This window comes from Homarus americanus, unplaced genomic scaffold, assembly GCF_018991925.1.
Source record: "Homarus americanus isolate GMGI-L3 unplaced genomic scaffold, GMGI_Hamer_2.0 scaffold48016, whole genome shotgun sequence".
Taxonomy (NCBI): domain Eukaryota; kingdom Metazoa; phylum Arthropoda; class Malacostraca; order Decapoda; family Nephropidae; genus Homarus; species Homarus americanus.
The window spans coordinates 2,967,609-2,990,294 of NW_024755055.1; the positions used below are offsets into that span (position 1 = coordinate 2,967,609).

A 22,686-nucleotide genomic window follows, 5' to 3' on the forward strand; every position below is an offset into this window, starting at 1 on the left:
GACTTCGTCACAATTTGTGATGCCATATGGCAGCGGTAAAACGCTAAAGAAATCCAGTGACATTACTGTTTCATGGACAAAAACCTAGTCAAAAGTTCCTTAAAGGACAAAATTTCGAGAAGTGGTGTTTCTATGCGAATGCATTTATCACGAAAACCTGCACTTGGGCGCGTTCTAAAGATCCAGCAGAAGTTCAGATTTTCAACCACTTGGGGGAGGGGGCAATTAATCAGGTGACTTGGGTAGAATAATGGTGTAACCAACAAACAGTACTCTGAAAGCAATGGTGGTCTATAAATACGTTCAATCAAATTACGTAGATGGCAAATACAATCATGAAATTAAAGAAAGGAAAGTGTACAGGCCGACATCATAATACAAGGGTACCGGCAAGAGACTGTAATTTGTGGAGAATTTGCCTACAAAATGTTAGTGTTATGAAAAGACCATCCAGCCAATTTAGCAGGAAAATCGACTTTTACAATCACAGGCCCACTAGTTTAGAACAGATAATGAGGGATAAACGTATTAAAGTAGAGAAGCTATAGTAGTTGGAGAGAAAAGACGCCCAATAATGAGAACAGAGGGAAGCAAGGCTAAAATGAGGCGTTAGGCAAGAATTTTGTAATTTCCTGTCTCATATTTCGAAATTCAAATTCATTTCCGACCATGGAAGTCTGCGATGGGTGTCACTTCAATTATATGGAGTTGATTGCGTGTTTTTTTTTTTTTGGAGGAAAAAACTGAACAATCTTTAGCATTTTTAGATCTCATGGTGTTCTCTGGACATCAGTGAAGTGTCGTAAGTGTAAGAACGAGTGTAAATATCGTCAAGACCAGCATAGTTGGCATTGTAGTAACTTGTTCCTTATTCCCAAAATAAAGAAGAGACGTTGGTGTTCGTACACCGCCAGTGATTACAAAAGAACCATAACCAGGCCAATAAGGTAAGACATAAGTGATTCCATCATATGATGAGTCCCTGAGCGAATTAGGTCAGGTCACTTTTACTTATATCCTCTTCATCACTGATCGGCTCGTTAGCCGCTTGGGCGATCGGTCACGTCCCTGTCACGCACTGTTGGCAAATACTAGGAGTGTACTGGCTCTGTTACGCACTCTTGGCAGATACTGGGCATCTAAAATAAGTTTTGGTTTATATGTTTTTCTATTTTTTTTTATTCGCTTGGCCATGATTTTTGTCGGAAAACGACCCAACCAAAACCCCCGATAAAAATCAAGCAATTTCCGACAGGTTCATATACATTCAGGAGCCAGTGCGTGGCCAGTACTTGCCAACAGTGCGTAACGGAGACGTGACCGATCGCCCAAGCGGCTAACGAACCGATCAGCGGTGAAGAGGTTAAAAAAAAAAATCCTTAAATCAAGTGTACATAAGCTCCAGCCGGTCTGCTTACGGAACATGGTCGGGTCACTAGTTTCAGAAGAAGCTAAGTACACGATAGGATATACACCCAGTTTGACGTGATGTAAAAGAAAAGCACCCTAAAACATGTTAGATCAAGAATCAAAGATGGATTAAAGCAATTGTAAAAATATTTGAGTGGGTGTAGAGTGTGTAGTAGTGGGTGTAGAGTGTGTAGTAGTGGGTGTTCTCAGCCTCAGGAGGAAGTAGCGACGCCGTGCAGACGAAACACTTTTGTTTATATGAGTGATAAGACACACTAACGCCTACGATATTTTTACACCAAATACCTAGTTTTTTAAAGAGTGAGTAAAATACAGTCATTTTAGTACTTTCATTAACAAATATGACATGGAATATAATATAACCAAGGGCACATTTATGGGTGTATCAGGTGTGAGAGCCAGAGTAGTGTGACCCTGGGGGTAGAGTTAGCAGCATGTGTGGAAGGTGTTTTAATATAATTATGACCGTGCCGTCTTCATCACAAGTTGGGTTAAAATTCATCTAGTGGCTGTCCGCAGGTTCCCACCATGTTTACCCGGTCCGACTAATTACCCAAATGTAGCAAAATATAGCCGCAATGAAGTTAAATAATGGTCCTACATGAATAAATCGGACTGCTAATCACTTCGCGACTAGTATTTGGTGTCACAAAGTCACAAAAAATTGGAAAACTTAATTTAATCTGAGTTGTGTTGTGTTAGGTTAGGTTAGGTTAGGTTAGGTACATGCACTCGATCTATTAACTCAGATTAAATTAAGTTTACCAATTTTTTGTGAGTTCGTGACACCAAATACCAGTCGAGAAGTGATTGGCAGTCCGATTTATTCATGTAGGACCATTATTTGACTTCATTGCGGCTACATTTGGGTACATTTGGGTAATTAGTCAGACCCTGTTTACCTGAGGTTATACTCCTCACTTAGAGTCGGTTGTCTCTTCCTTTCCGCTTCCTCCTTGTAGGTTAGGTATTTTATTTTTATTTTTTAAATGTAGGGCAATTTATAGTATCACACCGGTCTTTATTTTGATATTAAAAATAGGTTTTTCATTTGGTTTTGGTGAGTATGGAATGAATTTGATATCTATTTACTCCAGATATCACTTTTTTCTTCTTTTAGATACACCCCCACCAACAATCATAACGGAAAATGTTGGATTTTTTCTTTTTCGAATAAATCAAATAAATAAAATACTAACCAACCAACAAAACCTATCCTAACCCCCCGTTCTTCATGCCCCCACATCTTACCTTAATCTGTAAAACTATTGTGACACCATCAAATATGCTGTTCTTCACGCAGTGTACATTGGTTATTACACTTTGGACAAAGAATTATATTCGGTAATACACTGTGTTTTATAAAAAAAAAAAAAAAGAAGAAATTGCCTCACTATTTTTCTGGTGAAACTGCAATTGACACAAAATAATCATTCTCACAATGTCGGCACAGCTCTTCCAACTGTTCTGCCATATCTGATACTAAAAATTAAAATCTCACCTCCCGACCCACTGACTCATTGTTCATTGGCTAAAACAAAAAAAATCTTGCTCAATAAGAAGCAAACACGGAGGTCTGGAGCGATGCGTGAGCTGGTGTCAGTCCTCCCCCGCCAGATGTAAACAAGACATGGTGACACTTGTGAACGAGCGAAAGTAATAATCTTGAAGAATTAATATCTCGGTTATCCTTGATTTCCGGTGAAAATATCATGGAAGAAAAATGTCTTAGAATTATCTAAACATTACGAAATAAATAACAGCAAAAGGAAGACCTGTGTAAAACTATAAATTCACCAAAATTAAATTTTAATTTTTTGCAAAAACTGCTAATTTGCACAAGAAATGAATGTCAAATTTGAATAAAACACCGAAAAACGTAAAAAAGAAGCTATTCTCATACAAAAACCTGAGAACAGCCAATGGACGAATATTTACCACTTGTAACTTTGCAAATTTTGTCAGTATGATCATTTTTATCAAATAGTTAAGCCTCTTATATTAAATATTACATAAAGTTGGTGATCTGACTCCTTGGATTTTACTTAAGTAACTTTTACTTTTTACATTTATCCTCTTTGCTACTGATTGGCTCATTCGTTGCTTGGGCAGTCAGTCACATCTCTGTTATGCACTGTTGACAGATACTGGGCATGCACTGGCTCCTGAATAGAGTGGAACCATCTCCTGTGTGGTCAAGTCTGGCCTTGAATGAGCTCACACTCGGTGCCGTCACAGCGCTCTCTGGCAGATTGTTCATAATTTTCGCTCCAAAAAAATTTACCCTCACAGTTTTCTGGACTTAAGGCTTCTTCAATCTTGAGCCTTGACCACTTGTGGAGAGAACGTCCTCCAGCTTCAGGTATGTACATTTGACTGAGTAGTGCCACCTGAGATGTTTGTACACTTCGATTAGGTCTCCCCTCGCCCGTCTGTAGTATAAGCTAGGTAGTTGCAGGTGCTCCGATCTCTGAGGGTAACTGAGGTTCCATAGAGCAGACACCAGTCTGGTGGCCCTCCTTTGGACATTTTCAATCAATTGACAACCTCTAGCATACCTCGGGGACCAGACGGGGTGACAGTACTCCAGACCGGGAAGCACTTCACTCTTGAAGATTGTGACAAGTAATGGACCATCCAGATACCTAAAGGACCTTATAAGACCTACTAGTTTCATTGCCTGACTCACCATTCCTCTCACAGTGGCCCAAGAACTTAAGTTTATTGTCAACATACACACCCAGGTCCTTTTCACATTGTCTCAATGCAGTCTCTTCTTCCTGTTGGGACATGTGATATACCTCCTTACTATTGGTGCGTCCCAGGTGCATCATTTTGCACTTCGTGGCTTTGAATTTTAAGCAGCCGTTTCCTAGACCATTCTTGAAGCTCATAGAGATCTTTCTGCAGCTCTTCACAGTCTGTTTGGTTTTTAATTTCCCAAAGTAACTTGGCATCGTCCACAAACATTTGTATAGAGGAGTGTATAGCTTCTGATATGTCATTAATGAAATAGACAAACAACAACGGGCCCAATACACTGCCCTGTGTTACCCCGCTAGTCACAGGTACACATGACAATTATGCACCATTTATCACCACACACTGTTTGTGGTCATGCAGAAAGTCTCTGATCCACGCTAGGACACTTCCCTGAATCCCGTACCGTTTCATTTTAATTCTCATCCTTTCACTGGGTACACTGTCGAAAGCCTTGGCAAAATCTAGGTATATATTGTCGATATTTCTGCCTTGTTCTAGAATTTGAGTCCAAGCATGTACCAGGTAGTACCTTGAGTAATTGTGCTAAGCAGGATCTTCCCGCCATAAACCCGTGTTGGCATTCCATTATAAGGTTGATTCGTAGCAGATGTCCCATCCTGGCATCTCTTACGATGCTCTCTAGTATTTTGCACACTATGCTGGTGAGGTTCTCCGGTCTATAATTATTCGTGAATGACGATCGCCCTTCTTGAATATAGGACTCATATAAGCCATCTTCCAGTTGTCAGGGACCTTTTGCTCCTCCAGGCATTTACAGAACAGGATCTCAAGGGGCTCCACAAGCTCGTTTAGAATATCTAGAAAAATCTTGCTTAATTTGAAGAGTCCATTAATTTAAGCTGAAAGAAATATTAAAATTTGTTTCATGCGAATGTATTGCTTGTACATTTTTCGTCAATTTCACCCAGTAAGAAAGTTCAGTATTTGTGTTCTATGGTGAAATGTCCCACAGTACAGTAGTTAAAGGCATGCAACTCATCTAGACAATTACAAAAAACAATTTATGAAATATTTTCCCAATTCTCAGGTGTAACATAACGAAAAATGGAAGACATAGAAGATTTAGTACGTGAAGATGCTGATATCGTAGCTCCCCGCTCACGTAACTCAGTGATGCCAAGAGTAAGGCGACGAAAGATAACTCCTACTGAAGAGGTGGGTGTAACATCTGTGTGAACAAAATCTGTCATGATGATTTATTACACCAGTTAGTTAAAGTATCTGCAGATCAGCCTATCATGGATAAATACCAAACATCAGTCTTTTTAAGGAAACAAGGGAATTGTTGAAGATATTTTTGATAATGGCAGGTGAGGGAGGAGCCTGTATGTTCCAGCATCATCCCGGGGACCCAGAAAGTCTACCTTAAGACGTGGGGCTGTGCACACAACAGCTCAGACAGCGAGTACATGGCTGGCCAGCTGGCAGCTTATGGATACAGAATTGTTGGTTAGTCACCTTTTGAACAATACTGTATAGGTTTTATTTTATTATTGGAAGATGAATAATGTTTTTGAAATTTGAAAACTCAGGTATTGTACGATATTAAGTAAGTGGGCTCTCCTGGTCTATTGTATATTTAAGTAATATTGCATGTGATATACTGTATTTGTACTGTATAGTGTTATTACAGACCTGAATTTTTTTATTAGATTTGTGAAGGTACTGCATAATAGAGCTTTTGTTACCATTCATAATTTTTTTGTATGTATGTTTTTAAGTTTAGGGGGAAAATGGAATATTTAGTGATCCACAGGCTCAAATAATTGTTGTAATCTTACGAGTTGATGTGTAATGGCAAACTTGGGGCATGAGTTTTACAGCTTACCTAGGTTTATGTCTCTTACAGATGAAAAGTTAGAAGCTGATGTTTGGTTACTGAACAGCTGTACAGTGAAGAATCCAGCCGAGGACCACTTTCGTAATGAGATAAAAGCAGGAAGAGAAGCTGGCAAAAAGGTGGTCGTAGCGGGATGTGTTCCTCAGGGTAGGTGCTGCTGTTTTTGATGTGTATCTAATATGTGTATCAAAGATTTTTTTAGAATTCTCTTAAGATTTATTGACATTAGAAAAGTAAAATTGATAATTATTGTATGATCAAGCAGGAGATAGGTTCAGTAGTTGGGGTGAAGGTTGTATAGTGAACAGAGAGCATAACATCAAGTACTGTATAGGAAAGCCTCCGATAACGACGATTCATGTTTAAGACCCTGGTTAATTTAGGACCCAATTCAATTTATACCATTAATTTCTTTGTATTTAATATAAAAATATAATAAAAAATATAAAACATTACATTTTCATATACATAATAACTAAATCCCGATATGTATTATACAAATAAAAAACCAACAAACACGCCTTAGAGGTGGTGACGCCAGTATCACTACGTAGTAAAAAACAATCGCAGCTTGACGGGCTAGTCTGTTTTCACGCATCTGAACAGGAAGAGGAGAAAAACTTTCTCAGAGTTCTTACAATATTTTTGTGCCCCTATTCAACATGAGCAAGTAATGGTAGTGCTGATTCAAAAGCTAAAAGAAAGTGTATAAGCTTAGCCAAGAAATTAGATGTGTTAAAACGATATGAAAAGGGTGAAAGGTCTGTGGATATATGGAGCAAGCAATGAACATATTTTCTGAAGTGGATCCATTAATAGAACGAAGCATTAAAAATAATAGGGATGTGAAAAATGCATATGATCATACATAAAGATGTATACTAAGAAAAGAAAGCAGCTGTGCAATGTTCTTTCCACAGCTTTATTATTCGAAGGCCTAAACCATCAAATTCAGCATTATAAGCAGCTTCAGCAACAACTACAGGTTCAGCAACAGCTATGCCAGGGTTGAACCTGATGACTTTGTCATCTGAGTAAAAACTCGTACAACATTCATTGGTTGTCCTTATGTTTTCGACTTTACCACCACTGGTGAATAGAAATTTTGTTTTACCTTTGTAATTATTATTTAAAATATATATGAACAGATAAGTGTTGCTTTCATATTCTTATGTAGAGAAATGACGATACGTTTTCACATGTACGCACTAACCTACGTTGGCATTCCGAATCTGTCTCGCTTTTTTCTTTACCAATACAGTGATCCCTCGGTTAACAAACACAATTCGTTCCAGGAGGTCGTTCGTTAACCAAAACCTTTGTTTCAGTGGGATTTTGGGTAATTGGTTTCAGCTCGCTGAAAATTACATAGAAACTAAAAATAAATGCAGTAAAGTACACTTACTTTGAAGTGTGTATGTAGAAGGCTCCTGGCTGATGATGATGATGATGATGGGAATTAGAAGTGGGGTGGAGGAGAAGGGAAAAGAGAAGGAAGTGGGGGTGGAAGAGAAATCACCCTATGCTTCATGCCATCATTTCACCCATAAAATTTTAAGTTCACTAGGTGTAATTCAAGATTATTTTCTTTAAATCAACACTGCACTGCACTATATATTGTCAATACAGTGAGTTCTGCTATAACGCGTGTTTTGATTACGCGAATTTGCTCTAACGCGATTTATGAATAGAGGAACGATATTTGTATAACGCGAACGCTTGTTTGCTGTAACGCGATTTCTGCTTACTATTTCTCCAATTTTGTGGTATTAACTGTGAATATGGTAAAGAAGAATATCTCCAAGAAGCGTTCAGGTGATCGAATTCCCGGTGATGATCGTAAAAGAAAGGATATAACACTTGAAGAGAAGCTCGATGTTATCAACCTCAAAATCACCCTTCTCCCCCATCAAGTTATATTCATATTTTTTCAAGGCAAAGTGTTACATTTACTGTATGATTTCATTATTAGATATGAATGTAACATTTATTTAGACTGTGCTATCCTTTGTGTTAGGCTAACTACTAATTTTTTTTCGATTTCGAGTAGTAATCTGCACCTAACCCGATTTTCTCCATAAGCCCTGTTATTTCTATTACGCTCTTTTCTATAACACGATATTTTACAAGAACACAACTATCGCGTTATAGCAGAACTGACTGTATGTAAAATACATTTCAGAATGACCAATAATTGTACTGTAAAAACGTAAAAATAGTTATGTTCAAGAGAGCCACAAGCAAGATGTTACCGCCACTGACCAGAGATACAAACTGACGCCTTTGTGGGTGAATCAAGTGGCTGATTGATGCACCAAAAACTAGTTTTCTGTACTGCAATTATGTTAAATAAGTGTTAAAATGACTACAAATTTTAATATAAAACTTGGAAAATTATTGAATAGTACAACCTTCTTGATATTTACTCAAATGGGAACGAATTTAAGCCCTAGAACCGATTACTGTATTGGCAGACTAATATTTCAGCTGGTGAGCAAGCGAAAACATGTTGACATGATTTCGTAAGAATTTCGTTAACCAAATTTTTTTTCGTTAACCAAATTGAAGATTCTTATGGAAGGTAATTCGTTAACCGAGGCGTTCGTTAACCGAGGGATCACTGTAGTGGTTAGCTACTTTTATTGTTCCATTTATAAACATTAAATAACATTACTTAAAACATACATATTAATTTTTTTCAATAATTTTACTACAGCTACACCCAGGGTCTTATTTTCTTCAGTTTCTTATGTAGAACCATCGTCACGGGTGTAAACACTAACTAAAACAATGTCGTCTCGTCTCCTCTTTTGTGTTTTAACATTCTATGTATTTTTAATGAATTGTATTGTTCATTTTTCATGTACAGTACGTATAAACATTAATTAAAAAAAACATTAATTCTATCAAATACATATTCAGTAATAAACAAGAATGAATCTTTTTTCCTTATTCTTTATAAGATAAATGACGCTGTTTCCTTGAGTGTACACGTATACGTTGGCGTTCCAATATCAGTCTTACTTTTGTCTTTAACATCGGTGGTTACTTCTACTGTACATTAAATAACATTAATTAAAACATACATATTTTTTTACATTAATTTTGCTACAACAACAACCAGGGTCTTATTTTCTTGGATAACTGTCATCATGGGTGTAAACACTGACAACAACAATGGCATCCCATCTCCTCTTGTGTGACCTTATTATTATTAGTGATTTATATTGTATAAGGTGCATTCATAAACATCATTTGATGATTACAATATTGATATTTAATTAATTTTATTGTTTGGGGGGAAAAGAGGGTAAAAAACCACACAAAAGAATGAAAAGGTCAGACTTTGGAACATATCTCATCATTATTGCTTTATTTTAATGGTAATTAGTGATTCACGATACTGTAAGATGATTCACCTTACACTCCTGTATTGGAGGACACATTACCGTCGTTATTTGAGTCTTTACTGTACTAATTTTTAGGGAAGGATGTGATGCTGAAGGGGAGTACTGTACTATACTTCAGCAGAAACATAACTTTGTGAGAAGTAAAAATTATGCACTTGATTGGGATAAAAGTTTTCTCATGTAAATTGGGGTGAAGTAGGAATTAGATTGGAATGAGGGCAGTGTAAGAGAATTGTCCTAGAAAGCACAGTTGAGGTTTGTGGCTACAGGAAAATAGGAATAAACAAGATGAGGGAAAGATGGGATGGAGATATTTGGTTATAGCAATTTGCATTTATAATTTGTTTTCAGAACACGAGAGACTTTGACCTCTTTATTGTATTTCTGTTTTCAGCTGCCCCACGTTCTGAATTTATTCAAGGTCTGAGCATCGTAGGAGTACAACAAATTGATCGTGTTGTAGAAGTAGTGGAAGAGACCTTGAAGGGTGAGTCCTAATGATGGTTTGTCTCTTGTGGAGATTTGTGGAGGGCGTCTTTATGGTGCTTAATTTTTTTTGTATTCACAGTTAAAAGAACTGGGTCAGTGAGGCAATTCATATGAATAGTGTTCCAATTGTTTACTGTACTTGAATTGCAATTACAATATATCTATGGCTCTCATCGTTACAGTAGAACCTCAGTTAAAAAAAAGTGAATACAGTATATGGGGAGGGGGTTGGAGATAACATTTCTTATCCGAATTGTTAAAAAAAATCATTTGATGTTATGTTATTACTGCACTTCAACAACTTAGGTCTTTAAGTGTATAACAACGTTATTAAAAAAATATTACGTGTTTATTCAAGACATTTTTAGGTCATGATACCCACTAATCCCCCCCCCCCACCCTACCTCCACATGACATTGAGTCAGGTCAGGTCCTCCCCACAAAATATCCTTTGACTTTCATCTTTAATCAAGACATTTTCAGAAAATTCTCTCGATTTTCAACCTCGGAAAATTTGTCTCCAAAGCCGGATATTTTAAAAAAATTCCGGCTTTGGGAACCATTTTCCGAGCAAGTTTCAATATTGGCAAGTGGAGATTTCCGGGTTTGAGCGATTCCGGCTAACGGAGATACTGTATTACTGTATTTCCTTCTTCATTGGTATTTCTGTACCCCTGGCTCATCCCACTTGGAATTGAGAGGTGAGTAAAAATAATAAGATACTTTTATTTTCTAGGTAATTCTGTAAGACTGCTTGGTCAGAAGAAGGAGTCTGGCAAGAAACAGGGAGGAGCTTCACTTCTATTACCTAAAGTGAGAAGAAATCCACTTATTGAAATTATATCCATCAACACCGGGTGCCTGAATCAGTGCTCTTATTGTAAAACAAAACATGCACGTGGCCAACTGGGGTCATACTCAATAGGTAATCTTTTTATTTTATGATTTTCTTAACATAGAACACAGGACACACTAAGTAAGACCTCTTTATTATATGTACAGTAAAATACTGACAGGAACCAAGGAAATGGAAATCTTAAAAGCCTTGTGGAAGTTGGATACCAGAGTAAAATACTTTTGTAACTGTTGAGGTGAATTACAGCTTGTGAGGAAAGTGTCTTGTTACTCATGACTCTGAGCACCATGCAGTGTGGTGTTACTCTCAGTCATACTGCAGTTTCTTAGGTCAATCTGTTATCACTATCTGTGTACATTACAGAACTAGATATGAGGCATTAGAAGGGGGTGAAGCGCCAAATTAAAAAAGATGAGAAAAATGCATTAAAAGTTTTTCGAAGTTCAAACTTTTTTGTTTTTCATGCTAGAGGGTTAATTTTTTTTAACTCTGCAGCTCAATCCCTCTACTAGTGAACTGTGAAAACTGGAAGTTAGTGCTGTGACTAGTTATTTTATCGTGAGTTGAATGTTAATAACTACCCGTGATGTACAGTTGTTTGATCTTCAAACCAACAATAATTGTGGTTTTCTGCCAAATTTTCTTATTATTGTGGGCTAATACTGTAAAACAAGTTAATGATCACCAAAAACAGCACTCATCTTACACCCCCCTCATAAACCCCCCCAAAATAAAATAATAATAAAAAACTCATTTGCCTATCAGTATTTATCTTTCCGTCCCTATTATTAGCCAGAGATTTATAATATTGCTAAGTATAATAGTGTGAAATAATAAGGAACACCACTACACTTATCCCCCCACCACTACACCCCCGCCCCCCCCACTACGTAATAAACATACAAATACAAAGGCGGAGAAAGTTTTATAATCCTTGGTAAAAACAGTATTATGATAATAGTATTACAATCTTACTTTGTTTAGTTCCTTTGTTTTATTTTCCCTGAAGATCATAGTAACTTGAAGTTACATAAATCCTGAGGAGTGCGTATAACTTTAACGGTCTCGTCATAATCAATTACGTACTGATCAAAGTCTTTCTCTGCCCTCTCTGAAAATTGCCACACAGATTCTTCATCAACTAAATCATTGAATATACATTAATGCCACAACAGTTCAGGTTCATTATAAGACTGGGGTATGGGCTCACTTTCACTAGCATTCGTTGGGTCAGGCTCACTTTCATCACTATTAAGGTCAATGCATGTCTCGTCACTGTCCACTTCTACCTCCTCACAGTCTGCATGTTTTTGTTGTGATACATTAGTGTCACTGTTTGTGTTACCATTAGACTCACTCTCATCATTTTCATCTTCACTTACATCGTCATTATTGCCGTCAGTGCGTGTCACATTACTCTGTACCGTAACACGGTCTGCAAAAAAGTCTTGTGATGCATAGCAGTCACTTTTTGTATTTTGAGTATACCAAAATCACTATCACTATCACCAAGCATTTCTGGGGTGTCCACGTGAGCACTGTCGTCACTAAACACACGCTCAGGAATAATAGGCTCCTGAACCCACACCAGAAGGCCTGGCCTCATTCAAGTCTTACTCTAATATCGGGCAGATATTGCACAGCACTTCTCACACCCGTGGAACACAAATAACATCAATTTTACGCTGAAAATTTATCAAAAATGGCAGTAGAAAGTACACTGAACCTCCTTATGCTATACAACTCGCCAAAACTAAGGAGGAGGCAGCATCTGGGTGCGAAGATTGGCCGAGGAGCAAGGGGAAATCAATTGATGTTGGCTGCCTCAGGGGGTATGGTCCGAAGAAGGCGTGCTGTTATTGGCACGCGCTCTGAACGGGATGTTGCCACTTTCTTTGACTGAGCGCACAGCCATATACGTAGCTCCCGGCCTGAGGCGAAATCACACCTTATTTTTGAAGGCCTCTACCATATTTCTATTCTAGCTAGATGGTTACATCCAATGCCAACATGTAGAGGAAGGGTGAAAATATAGTGATGTCCATCAAAAAACACATTTTGGCCAGGGTTTCGCTTCACCCCCTTCTAATGCGGAGCGCCTCATATGTAACACGACTAACACAAGTGTCTTCACTGAGACTTAATAATCAGTCACCTTTGAGACATTCTAGATGTAGAAGAGACAAGAGTTTTAAGATATGGTTATTGATTATAAATATGAACATATGAATTTACTGAATCACTTATTTGCTTGTCAACAGAGGAGGTAGTGGCTAGAGCTAAGCAGTCATTTAGTGAAGGTGTATGTGAAGTGTGGCTCACTTCAGAGGACACAGGAGCATATGGACAAGATATTGGAGTCTCACTACCTGAGCTGCTCTGGCAACTTGTGGAAGTCATACCTGAAGGCTGTAGGTTAAGATTGGGTATGACAAACCCACCTTATATTTTGGATCACTTAGAGGTAATTATTTACTCAAGTGATATACTGTATGAAGTGAATGGGTAAACCAGATGAATCTCTTGGGGCCATATTGTCCTAAACTGTTTGTATTCTATGGCTCTCCATTTTTCAGATACAGGTAATATCACAAATATTGATTTGTTTGAATTACTGTACTGAGAAGGTCTTTTTTTTTTACCACTGTATAGTTATATAATTAAATGAAATATTTAATTCATTTCAGCCAACTTGTTTTAGAAATTCTGTGAAAAACAGATCAGTCCCAAAAGCATTGTCATTTTTCATTTTATTCACAGTTGCTTTCCTCAACTCACTTATTATTGTACAGTACAGTTGTTCTGTCTACTCTGCCCACCCTTCTCGTACCCCACTTATGTCTTCTTTACTGTCTTTTCATGTAAACATTAATCAGTGATTGAAATTTATATCCTTGCTTTGTGGGTTTTAAATAATTTATCTGATTTTATTTATAAATTTTACAGGAAATAGCCAAGATTATGCAGCATCCTCGTGTCTATGCCTTTTTACACGTACCCGTCCAGTCTGGGAATGATGGTGTTTTAGGAGACATGAAGAGAGAATACACAATTGCTGATTTTTGTAGAGTTGTTAACTTCTTGAGGGGAAGGTATGCCTTTCTTGTGTTTTGAAGTAAGTTGTCTTATTTAGGACATGAGCTTGTATCTATATGGTGGTGTACTGGACTTCCATCCTAATATTGTAGGGATTATATGGTACAGTTTTAGGGGTGTTTACTTTTGATGCTTTATGTAATTGATTTTATTAAATAAGACTTAAACTTGATTCATGTCCTCAGTTGTTGGAGTTATTGTTGTTTACGTGAGTGCAAAGTTAATTTAATGGTAATTAATTGTTAAGTTCATTTAATTATTTTTCTTCATTTTACAGGGTGCCAGGTATCACAGTGGCCACAGATATTATCTGTGGCTTTCCAACAGAAACTGAAGAAGATTTTCAAGATACAATCAAACTGTGTAGCAAGTACAAATTCCCATCACTTTTCATTAACCAGTTCTACCCTCGACCAGGTACTCCTGCAGCAAAAATGCAAAGAGTACCAACGAAAGAGGTGACTTGCTGTGAAATTCATTGATTGGTAATGTATAACCTATCCTTCCTTCCAATAGTAGATTCTTGGTCCTTGTTTCCCTCGGAACCTTTACAATTGAGAGAGAGGACTGTTCTTTCTCCAACTGAATGCTCTCTTCTTAGTCTGTAAAGTCCTGCGAATTAGGGATAGAAATCCCTTACCAGAATAATCAGGTTCTTAATAAAGGAAAGTCAAGGACCATGGTTTTCTGAGGAATAGCAAACAACTGTTTGAGATTGACATCTATTTACTATAAAAAATATAACACAAAACTCTGACACCACTCAACAAACATCAAATAATTACGGGAGTCAAACAATTGATGCAATCAATAGTTAATGGACTTAAACAATTAAGGGAAGCAAGCAATTAAAGGAATCAAACAATTAATGGGAGTCAGCAATTAATGGAATCACAATTAATGGGAGTCAACAATTGATAGAATTGAACAATAAAGGGGGAGTCAGCAATTAATGGAATCAAACAACCATAGAATCAAACAATGAACAGATATTTCCTACGGCAGTGGCCCTGGGGGAAGGTTCTGGAACACGGTGATCCACACTCAGGGTAGGGAAGCGTCCATTCAACTCCACACTCGAGCGACAGTGGCTGATGTCTTGATACAGCAGACCCGATGTCTTGATACAGCAGACGGAATGAGATGAACTGACGGTCGTGGTATGTGGTAGTGGTAAATAACCAGAGAATTGACAGTCGATAGGTGAAGGTCTAGGGACACAGCCCACGGGTCCAGGACCTATGATGAGATCACAGCCAGAATTTGACAAACAGCGGGGTAGCTAGATAGTGACTGTATGGCGGCTGGGGTGAATCTGCCCGTGGCCCAGATAGTCGCTGCCGTTCTCACCTCTGTCCAACCGCCTAAGTGTTGTCCGCACCAGCAAACGAGAGAGTTAGCAGTGATAACGAGCAGGAAGATCGTTTCCGCCCTTACACAGTCATATATTTGAAAGCCGAAAAAAATGCACTTAAAGTTTTTCCAACTTCAAACATGCATAACTTTGTTGTTTTTTGAGATACAGCATTTATTTTTTATGCATTTTGAAGCTAAAGGACTGTACTTGCAGATGGTAGGTGGTAGCACATCATGAAGTAATGTACTGGGTTGTTGCAATGTTGACTTGAAGCAACAAAACTCCCACCAGTTTATGGTTTTTTTTACTTTAATCGATATCAGAGCGTAGATCCCGCCACAACAAAAGAGAACTGAGGGAGAGGGAGAGAGGGATTCCGCGCTCATTGGCTGGAGGGGCTGTGATGTAGATTGCAGACGCTCACTGTCATTGGCCGAGACGTGGTAGAAGGCTGTGTTATCTTTTTGACACAACTGCCATAGTCGCCCTTCGTATGCCAAAAACTTAACACACCTAAGCAAAATGAGATGGGCTAGAGCACCAAGCATAATTCCTGATAACTTTTTAACGACAGTAAGATTTCATATTTCGCGCGATTTCATTTTGCATTTTTTTATTTCGCGAGCACTACCTAATGTAACCAAGTCTTGTATTTGTCAACGAGAATTTGGTTGTAATGTAATTGTTGAATAGGGGAATGCTGTTTGTAAAATGTAACTTTTGCATACAATTGTTGGCTATAGCGCGATTCCATCCTCAACGTTGTAAGCATGGCGCTGGGTTATGCAATGTTTACAGTTCACGTTCGACATCACATGTTCAATTGATTCGTGTCTTTTGTTTGTGAAGTGTAAATTTTTTTATTTATTTTTTTTTTTTTTTTTTTTTTTTTTTTTTTTTTTTTTTTTTTTTGCAAATTTAACTGTTACCCGTAAATAATGTATGAAAAGAATAAGTAATAAGAATGTTTCACAGTGAGGACTAATAACAGTTTACACCAGCGCTCTCTGTTTACATCACGTGATCAGTTGAATCGCGTGGTTTTTGTCAATTGCTCCGTGATTTTCACTGTTTTCTCCAATTTTATTGTGTTTGTGATGAATATGGAGAGACAAGGTAAGAAGAATGTTTCCAAGAAGGGTTCTGGTGATCGAATTGCCGGTGGTGAACGTAAAAAAGGTTTACAAGAACGCAACTATCGCGTTGTAGCCTGTGCCATCCTAGCGATCGCCCAGGCTGTTATTGTGTGCTTTTTTTGGTTGGTGCTGCCACTTGTCTAGTCAAGATAATGGCCTCTACCTCTACTGGTGGGGGTGGCTGTGGGACAGACCCACCTAAGCAGCCAAATAAGTAAAAGGAGAAGCAGGACTATCATAAGGGAGTTAAGTTTGCCAAGTACTCGATGCAGGAGAAGCAGCGTGTGATTAAATTACTTGAGGTAGGCCTAAAAACTAGTTTCCGGAAAGCACAATCAAGTCAATAAAGGCAGAATTTGTATCATTTGGAGGTTATAAATGGGAACATCAGAGGTTGATGTAGAGTGACCAGTCTATATTGTTATTTTTCCCATTAGTTTATGTATTTGAATTTGGTGCAATTTTTCCAGTCTATATTACTCGTGAAATACAAGATCTAACTGCAATCGAAAATGAATTACTGGTACTCACTGTAATTGTAGAATTTTCTCTCTCGTGATGGCATTTATCATCCACTGAAAGAAGGCAAATACTTGACTGTAGATAAGTATGGCCTGCCTGGTTACCAATACAGTATACTGACAATTCTTCCCGGTATGTTTTTATGGCATAATAAGTGAATTAAAATGAGAACTTACTGGATGTTTTGTGATTATCATACGGAGTAATGCTATCTTATAATTTCCCCATATAATATATACTACTGGCCAGAAGTTATAAAATAGGGTACTTAGCCTTTGTGGATAGCAAGCCTCTTGTCCTGTTTAGAGGGCCTGGAGTAACGTCCATATGGTGGATCCAGGTTTCGGTGTATGTTGTAAATATTTCGTAATGTTAAGTTTCTAGGTAATCACTCTAGGCTGGTCTTGTAATTAGGCACACTCAAGGGTCTATGTCTCACAGCAGTTTGTACCTACACTCAGCTTTGTTTACCCACTCCTTGGCTTCTGGGTTCACAATCAACATTTTCAGTTTCAGCACCTCGGCTAATTGCCCCGGTGTGTGTAAAGTACGCGGAGGAATATATGACACATCACATTCTTACCTATTGTAATTATTAGTGCTTTATTCATGTAAAATAATACTAAACTAAATAATTTTTAGTTACGGTAGTTACAGCACCAAACCCAAATATACTAAATTATATACATATACCGTATACATAAGTATCGCCACCTCTGTCGTAATTGGTTCGATGGATTCAGTTTGTTTCACTATAATCGAACCTTAAGGATCCGTTTTCTTTTAGTGTCGAGAGGTAATACTGCTGTGGGATTTTATATTTCCCACAGGCTGCAGGCCGGGCGCTGTGATTGGCTGCCCGCCCCTCTCACTCACTCACTGATGGGACAAGAGCACCTGACGACGTGAAAGCCAAGCCCATACTTTCCTCTTTGCCATAAATCGATATTCCACCCTATTTTCGAAGGGCTTTCAACCTTATTTACAGTGTACTAAGGAGATCTTATCAACTACCATCGTATAGAGCTAGGCCAAAAATAGTGCTTTCCAATAAAAACGGGTTTTGGCCGGGGTGGTCTGAGTGAACCTGATGATACAGGGGCCTCATTTGTACTGTTCACAAATTTTCAGGTCTGTCACACATTCCAGAACCTGCAAAAATCCATAAAACCCATTAGTTGTATCTCCATTTTGATGCTTTTCTTTTTGTTATCAACCTTCCTTAACCTTACTTTTACTTTTTACTTTATCCTCTTCACCACTGATCGGCTCGTTAGCTGCTTGGGCAATCGGTCACGTCTCTGTTACTCACTGTTGGCAAGTACTGGGCATGCACTGGCTCCTGAATGTACTTCCTTTGTTTCTTTAGCTCTACATCCTTCTTTGTGTCAGGAGTTAACCCGCAGCTGGTCATTAACGTTCAAGTACGTGATCGCTGATGTTGCTATCTCTGGTCATTCACATACTATAACATTTTCTAAATATACTTGGGGAGGGGATATAATAAAAATAATAAAAATATTGATATAGCAAAAATAAACAAAAATTATAATAGTAAATAATAATAATAATAATAATAATAATAATAATAATAATAATAATAATGATAAATACAAAACTGAAAAAAAGGGCAAGAGTGAGAAACGATATACTGTACTGTACAGTATGTATGCTCTGTTGTCAAAAGTAAGAGAAACAGTTATGACCCTGCAATTGTGTGTAAATGAGGCAGAAAGTAAGATCAGCAACTTGGGACTTGGTCACATATGGCAGCAGGATCTACCATTAGACAACACATTATGCTTCCAATATCTTCCCAGGCAGTAGTACCTCCCTGTTAGATAGCTGTTTACTACCTGCGCAGTAGAGTCTCAATAGCCATGGCACGTTATAGTAACTCAATCAAGATGAGATATACTCGGAGTTATTTGGTAGGGGTGAAAATGAACATGGTATTGACAGAGAGGTATGTATTGATAGTGACATTGAAGGTGATGGTAATGATAGTAAACCAGGCTACATGTTTGAACAAGAGGAAAACAATGACGACGCCTATGATGAGTGGCAAGTGGAGGAGAAAGGGTTGCTGTCCTCCCCGTCTCCAGGAACGTCCAGTACTCCTTCCACCCCTACCACTCCCTGTTCCACTGCATGGTTACACCCACCCACACTCCTTTCTCCCTCCTACACTGCATATTGCCATAGTAATCTAATTACAATATAAACAAATAATATTACCGGGTAGTCTAAATATAAAGAAAATAGACTGTGAGGGATGGAAAATACCTCTGCCGACGTCGAGTGTGCAGCGCCTGGCACTGCCGCTTGTAAAAAAATAAAAATTCCATACGTTTATTGCATAAATCTTTTTTAGGTTCATTTTTTATGCTGCATTTTTTTTGGGGGAAGAAAAAATATGTATATACATGGCTGCAAGGCCGACCGAAAGTACTGTGACAGGACTGCGAGCCAGTAGCCTTGGCAAAACTGCACCTGTCCAGGATTTAAATGCCAAGTAGCACTTTTAAATGAGGCAAGTTGCCATTTTTACTAGTATTTCTTGTTTTCTTAGGTCATTTTGGGGTTTTGGGGCCATAAAAAAAAATTTCCGGCCCCGGGGGGGGGGGGTTACAGTATAATAATGTGACCTTTTACTGGTTAAACATCCTTCCCCTCACATTTTTTCATAGTTTATGGGTGCAACATATGCTTATTATACCCTGTATATGATAATCAAATTAATATGTAGATTCATTGTCCCACTGCCAGTGAAAGTGTACATAGTAATAATCAGAGCATGGAAAGCGAATGTTATGTAAAGATCTGTCCAATGATAAAGTGATATAACTATAGTTCCTCCCCGACTTACGACCACCCGGACATACGACCTCCTCAGACGTACCAAAATTTTGTCAAATTACATATTTTCGAGTCTGTGATTGTGCTGTGCACTGACAAAATTTGTTTTTGTTATTCACTTTAAAATAGCTGGCAAGCTTAAAAGTGAGAGTTCTTTGGTGCTGAGAAGAAAAAGACTCACTTATTTTAGATTTTCTATGTACAGTACAGGTATTATTTAAGCATTTTCGACTTACGACTAGTTCGACTTACGGCCTGGATTTGGGTCCCAACACCGTTGTAAGTTGGGGAGGAGCCTTAATATTAACCACCACAATGGAATTGTATTAAAAAAATTACATATGTTGGTCTCTATGTAAAATGTTCTTTTATACTGTATAGTACTATATGGGGTAATGTACTGTAGTTTAAATATAGATTTTATAGCTGGGAATACAGTTGAATGTGCCTTTTTATTTCAAATATTAGATAAACCTAAATACTGTAGTATATAAGACACAAGAAAGGTATATTTATATTTGATAACCTTTAAAATTCTTGCAGCTCATCATGATTTTTTTACTCACTCCAGGTGAAAAATCGCACAAGACGATTAACAGAAGTGTTTCAGTCCTACCGTCCTTATGATCATAAATTAGGGGAAAAACAGACAGTTCTAGTCACTGAGGAGGCTCATGACAAGGAACATTGGGTTGGACACAATAAATTTTATGAACAGGTAACACTTTTGTTTTCTAACCCATAAATTTTTATTTGTAATTCTATAAATGTCATTACACACCCTGTATTACAAATCACCATGGTGTATGTTCAATATTGTAGTTAACTGCTGTAAACTTATATGCTCACATACTGTACTTAACAGTTTGTATTGTATGTTTCTATAGCTAACCTGTACTAGAATCTATATTTAGACTTAAGACACACATACCTAGTACCAGATGCCAGAAAGACACGGGCTTTGTGCATGTACTGTACAGTAATAGCTCGGTTAGCCGGAATCCCTCAAACCAGGAACTCTCCGATAGCCGGAATTGAGATTTTTGGGGGAAAATTGTTTCCAAAGCCGGAATTTTCTGGAAAATTCCAGCATTGGGAATTTTCTGGAAAATTCGGAGAAAATTTTCCCGGTACCCAGAAAATTCAGGGTATGGGGAGTTTTGGGGGGCTTTGAGAGATGAAATAATGCATCATTCTGGAACTTCTGAGAAAATTTTTCCGTTACCTAGAAAATTCTGGGGATGAGGGCTTTTTTTCTGGCTTTGAGAGAGTATTGTTACCCGGAAGTCTCTCATTCCCAGAAGTGCTCTGCACCAATTGTTCCGGCTGATGGAGATATCACTGTACTCATATCTTATAGTACAGTATTCACAGTTATATGTGAAAAGTTATCAATGCTTTCATAGTTCATAGAATTACAGTACAGTATGTAGTTTTGTCTTCCACAACAGGATTAATGTTACATTTGACAACTGTCTGCAGCAATTTTCGATGGTTATTGTTGTCTTTGAGGTACATTGAACTTTGTATACTGTATTAATATGTGTAAAGAAACATAGGTAAATAAGTTAAATGAGTGTTACTTGAAGACTGGCAACAACACTGTTTGTATCTGTTCTAAAGTAAAGATGTACCATAGTTCTCATCTCAATTCTAAATATTGTAAATATGTCATTGTCTTTTTTATAGGTGCTGGTCCCCAAAAATGAAGATTTTTTGGGAAAATTAGTTGAAGTGGAGATTATTGAAACGGGGAAGCACTACATGCGTGGACGACCTGTTGAAATGTCTAAACCCATCTCCCCAGCCATGACTGATTCCCTGCCCAAGGGTGAAGTCTCTGGTTTACTGAACACTCAAGATATAATAGAACCCAGTAAGAGAAACCAACTGAAGGAAGATTTGGCCAAGCAGGAGCGATACATTATTCTAAGCTTTATATTGCTCATATCGGCCCTCTTAGTCAAACTTGCGTGGGTGTGTTTTAAAATGTTGAATGAAAATATGATTGATTAAAGTTTTGTAATTTTGTGGAGACAAATTTATTCCCTATTATGAGAAATAAAACATCAACAAAGAATGGGATACTGTACCATTTTTATTTTATTTTTTCACAGGATTAGCCCACCCAGGCAGAGGTCACTGACCCACTTCAAGGTTGGGGGAGGGGGGGGAGGGAGGTGGTATAATAATAACTAATACAAATTATAATACAAAATAAAATAATAATACAGCAATAAAGTATTAAAAACAACCGTAATTAAATGCGAAAATGAAAATAAATCGAGAAATTATATACAGTCCAGTATATATGCTGTTTTATCAAAGGAAGAGAAACAATTGGAACCCTGCAATTGTGTGTAAATGGGGCAGAAAGTCAGATCAGCAACTTAGGACTTGGTTACAATTTTTGTGGTGCCATATGGCAGCAGGGTCTACCATTAGACAACACATTATGCTTCCAATATCTTCCCTGTTTGATAGCTGCCTACTACCTGTAATGGGATATGAATTATAAGATTGTTGAAATAACACGTGGAAGTAATAGAGCCAACCACTAAAATATCTTCGCCCGGGCGGCTAGCGAGCCGATCTTTTGGTGAAGAATATAAATGAAAAGAGACGTGACCGATCGCCCAAGCGGCTAACAAGCTGATCAGTGGCGAAGAGGATAAAAGTAAAAAAGTAAAAAAGTGTTGGGAGAGAGTTAATTATTATGTCCCCTTCTTGAACATTTGTTCATAGTGGACAGATGGTAGTGAAGAAAACTTGACTAAGATTGAGCATTACAGTGACCCTTGGTTAACGAACTCAATCCGTTCCAGAAGGTCGTTCGTTAACCGAAACCATTGTTTCAATGGGTTTTTGGGTAATTGGTTCCAGCTCACCGAAAATTTCCTAAATTC

At 37.9% G+C, this 22,686-nt stretch overlaps 1 protein-coding gene across 2 annotated transcripts; it reads left to right on the plus strand.

Moving 5' to 3' along the window:
• The first annotated feature begins 1,359 nt into the window (after positions 1-1,359).
• Positions 1,360-21,811, plus strand: LOC121856266 (threonylcarbamoyladenosine tRNA methylthiotransferase-like). 2 transcript variants are annotated; one of them, XM_042351673.1, is made up of 12 exons: positions 1,362-1,731; positions 3,576-3,793; positions 5,243-5,370; positions 5,526-5,664; positions 6,065-6,202; positions 9,860-9,952; positions 10,691-10,879; positions 13,072-13,274; positions 13,757-13,902; positions 14,184-14,364; positions 20,352-20,498; positions 21,470-21,811. In XM_042351673.1, the coding sequence occupies exons 3-12, from the start codon at positions 5,260-5,262 to the stop codon at positions 21,794-21,796; spliced, it is 1,674 nt and encodes a 557-aa protein (XP_042207607.1). In that variant the 5' UTR covers positions 1,362-1,731; positions 3,576-3,793; positions 5,243-5,259; the 3' UTR covers positions 21,797-21,811. The 2 variants fall into 2 exon arrangements, with proteins under 2 accessions (XP_042207608.1, XP_042207607.1); XM_042351674.1 differs by lacking the exon at positions 3,576-3,793 and having other exon boundaries at positions 1,360-1,731.
• Positions 21,812-22,686: the final 875 nt, after the last annotated feature.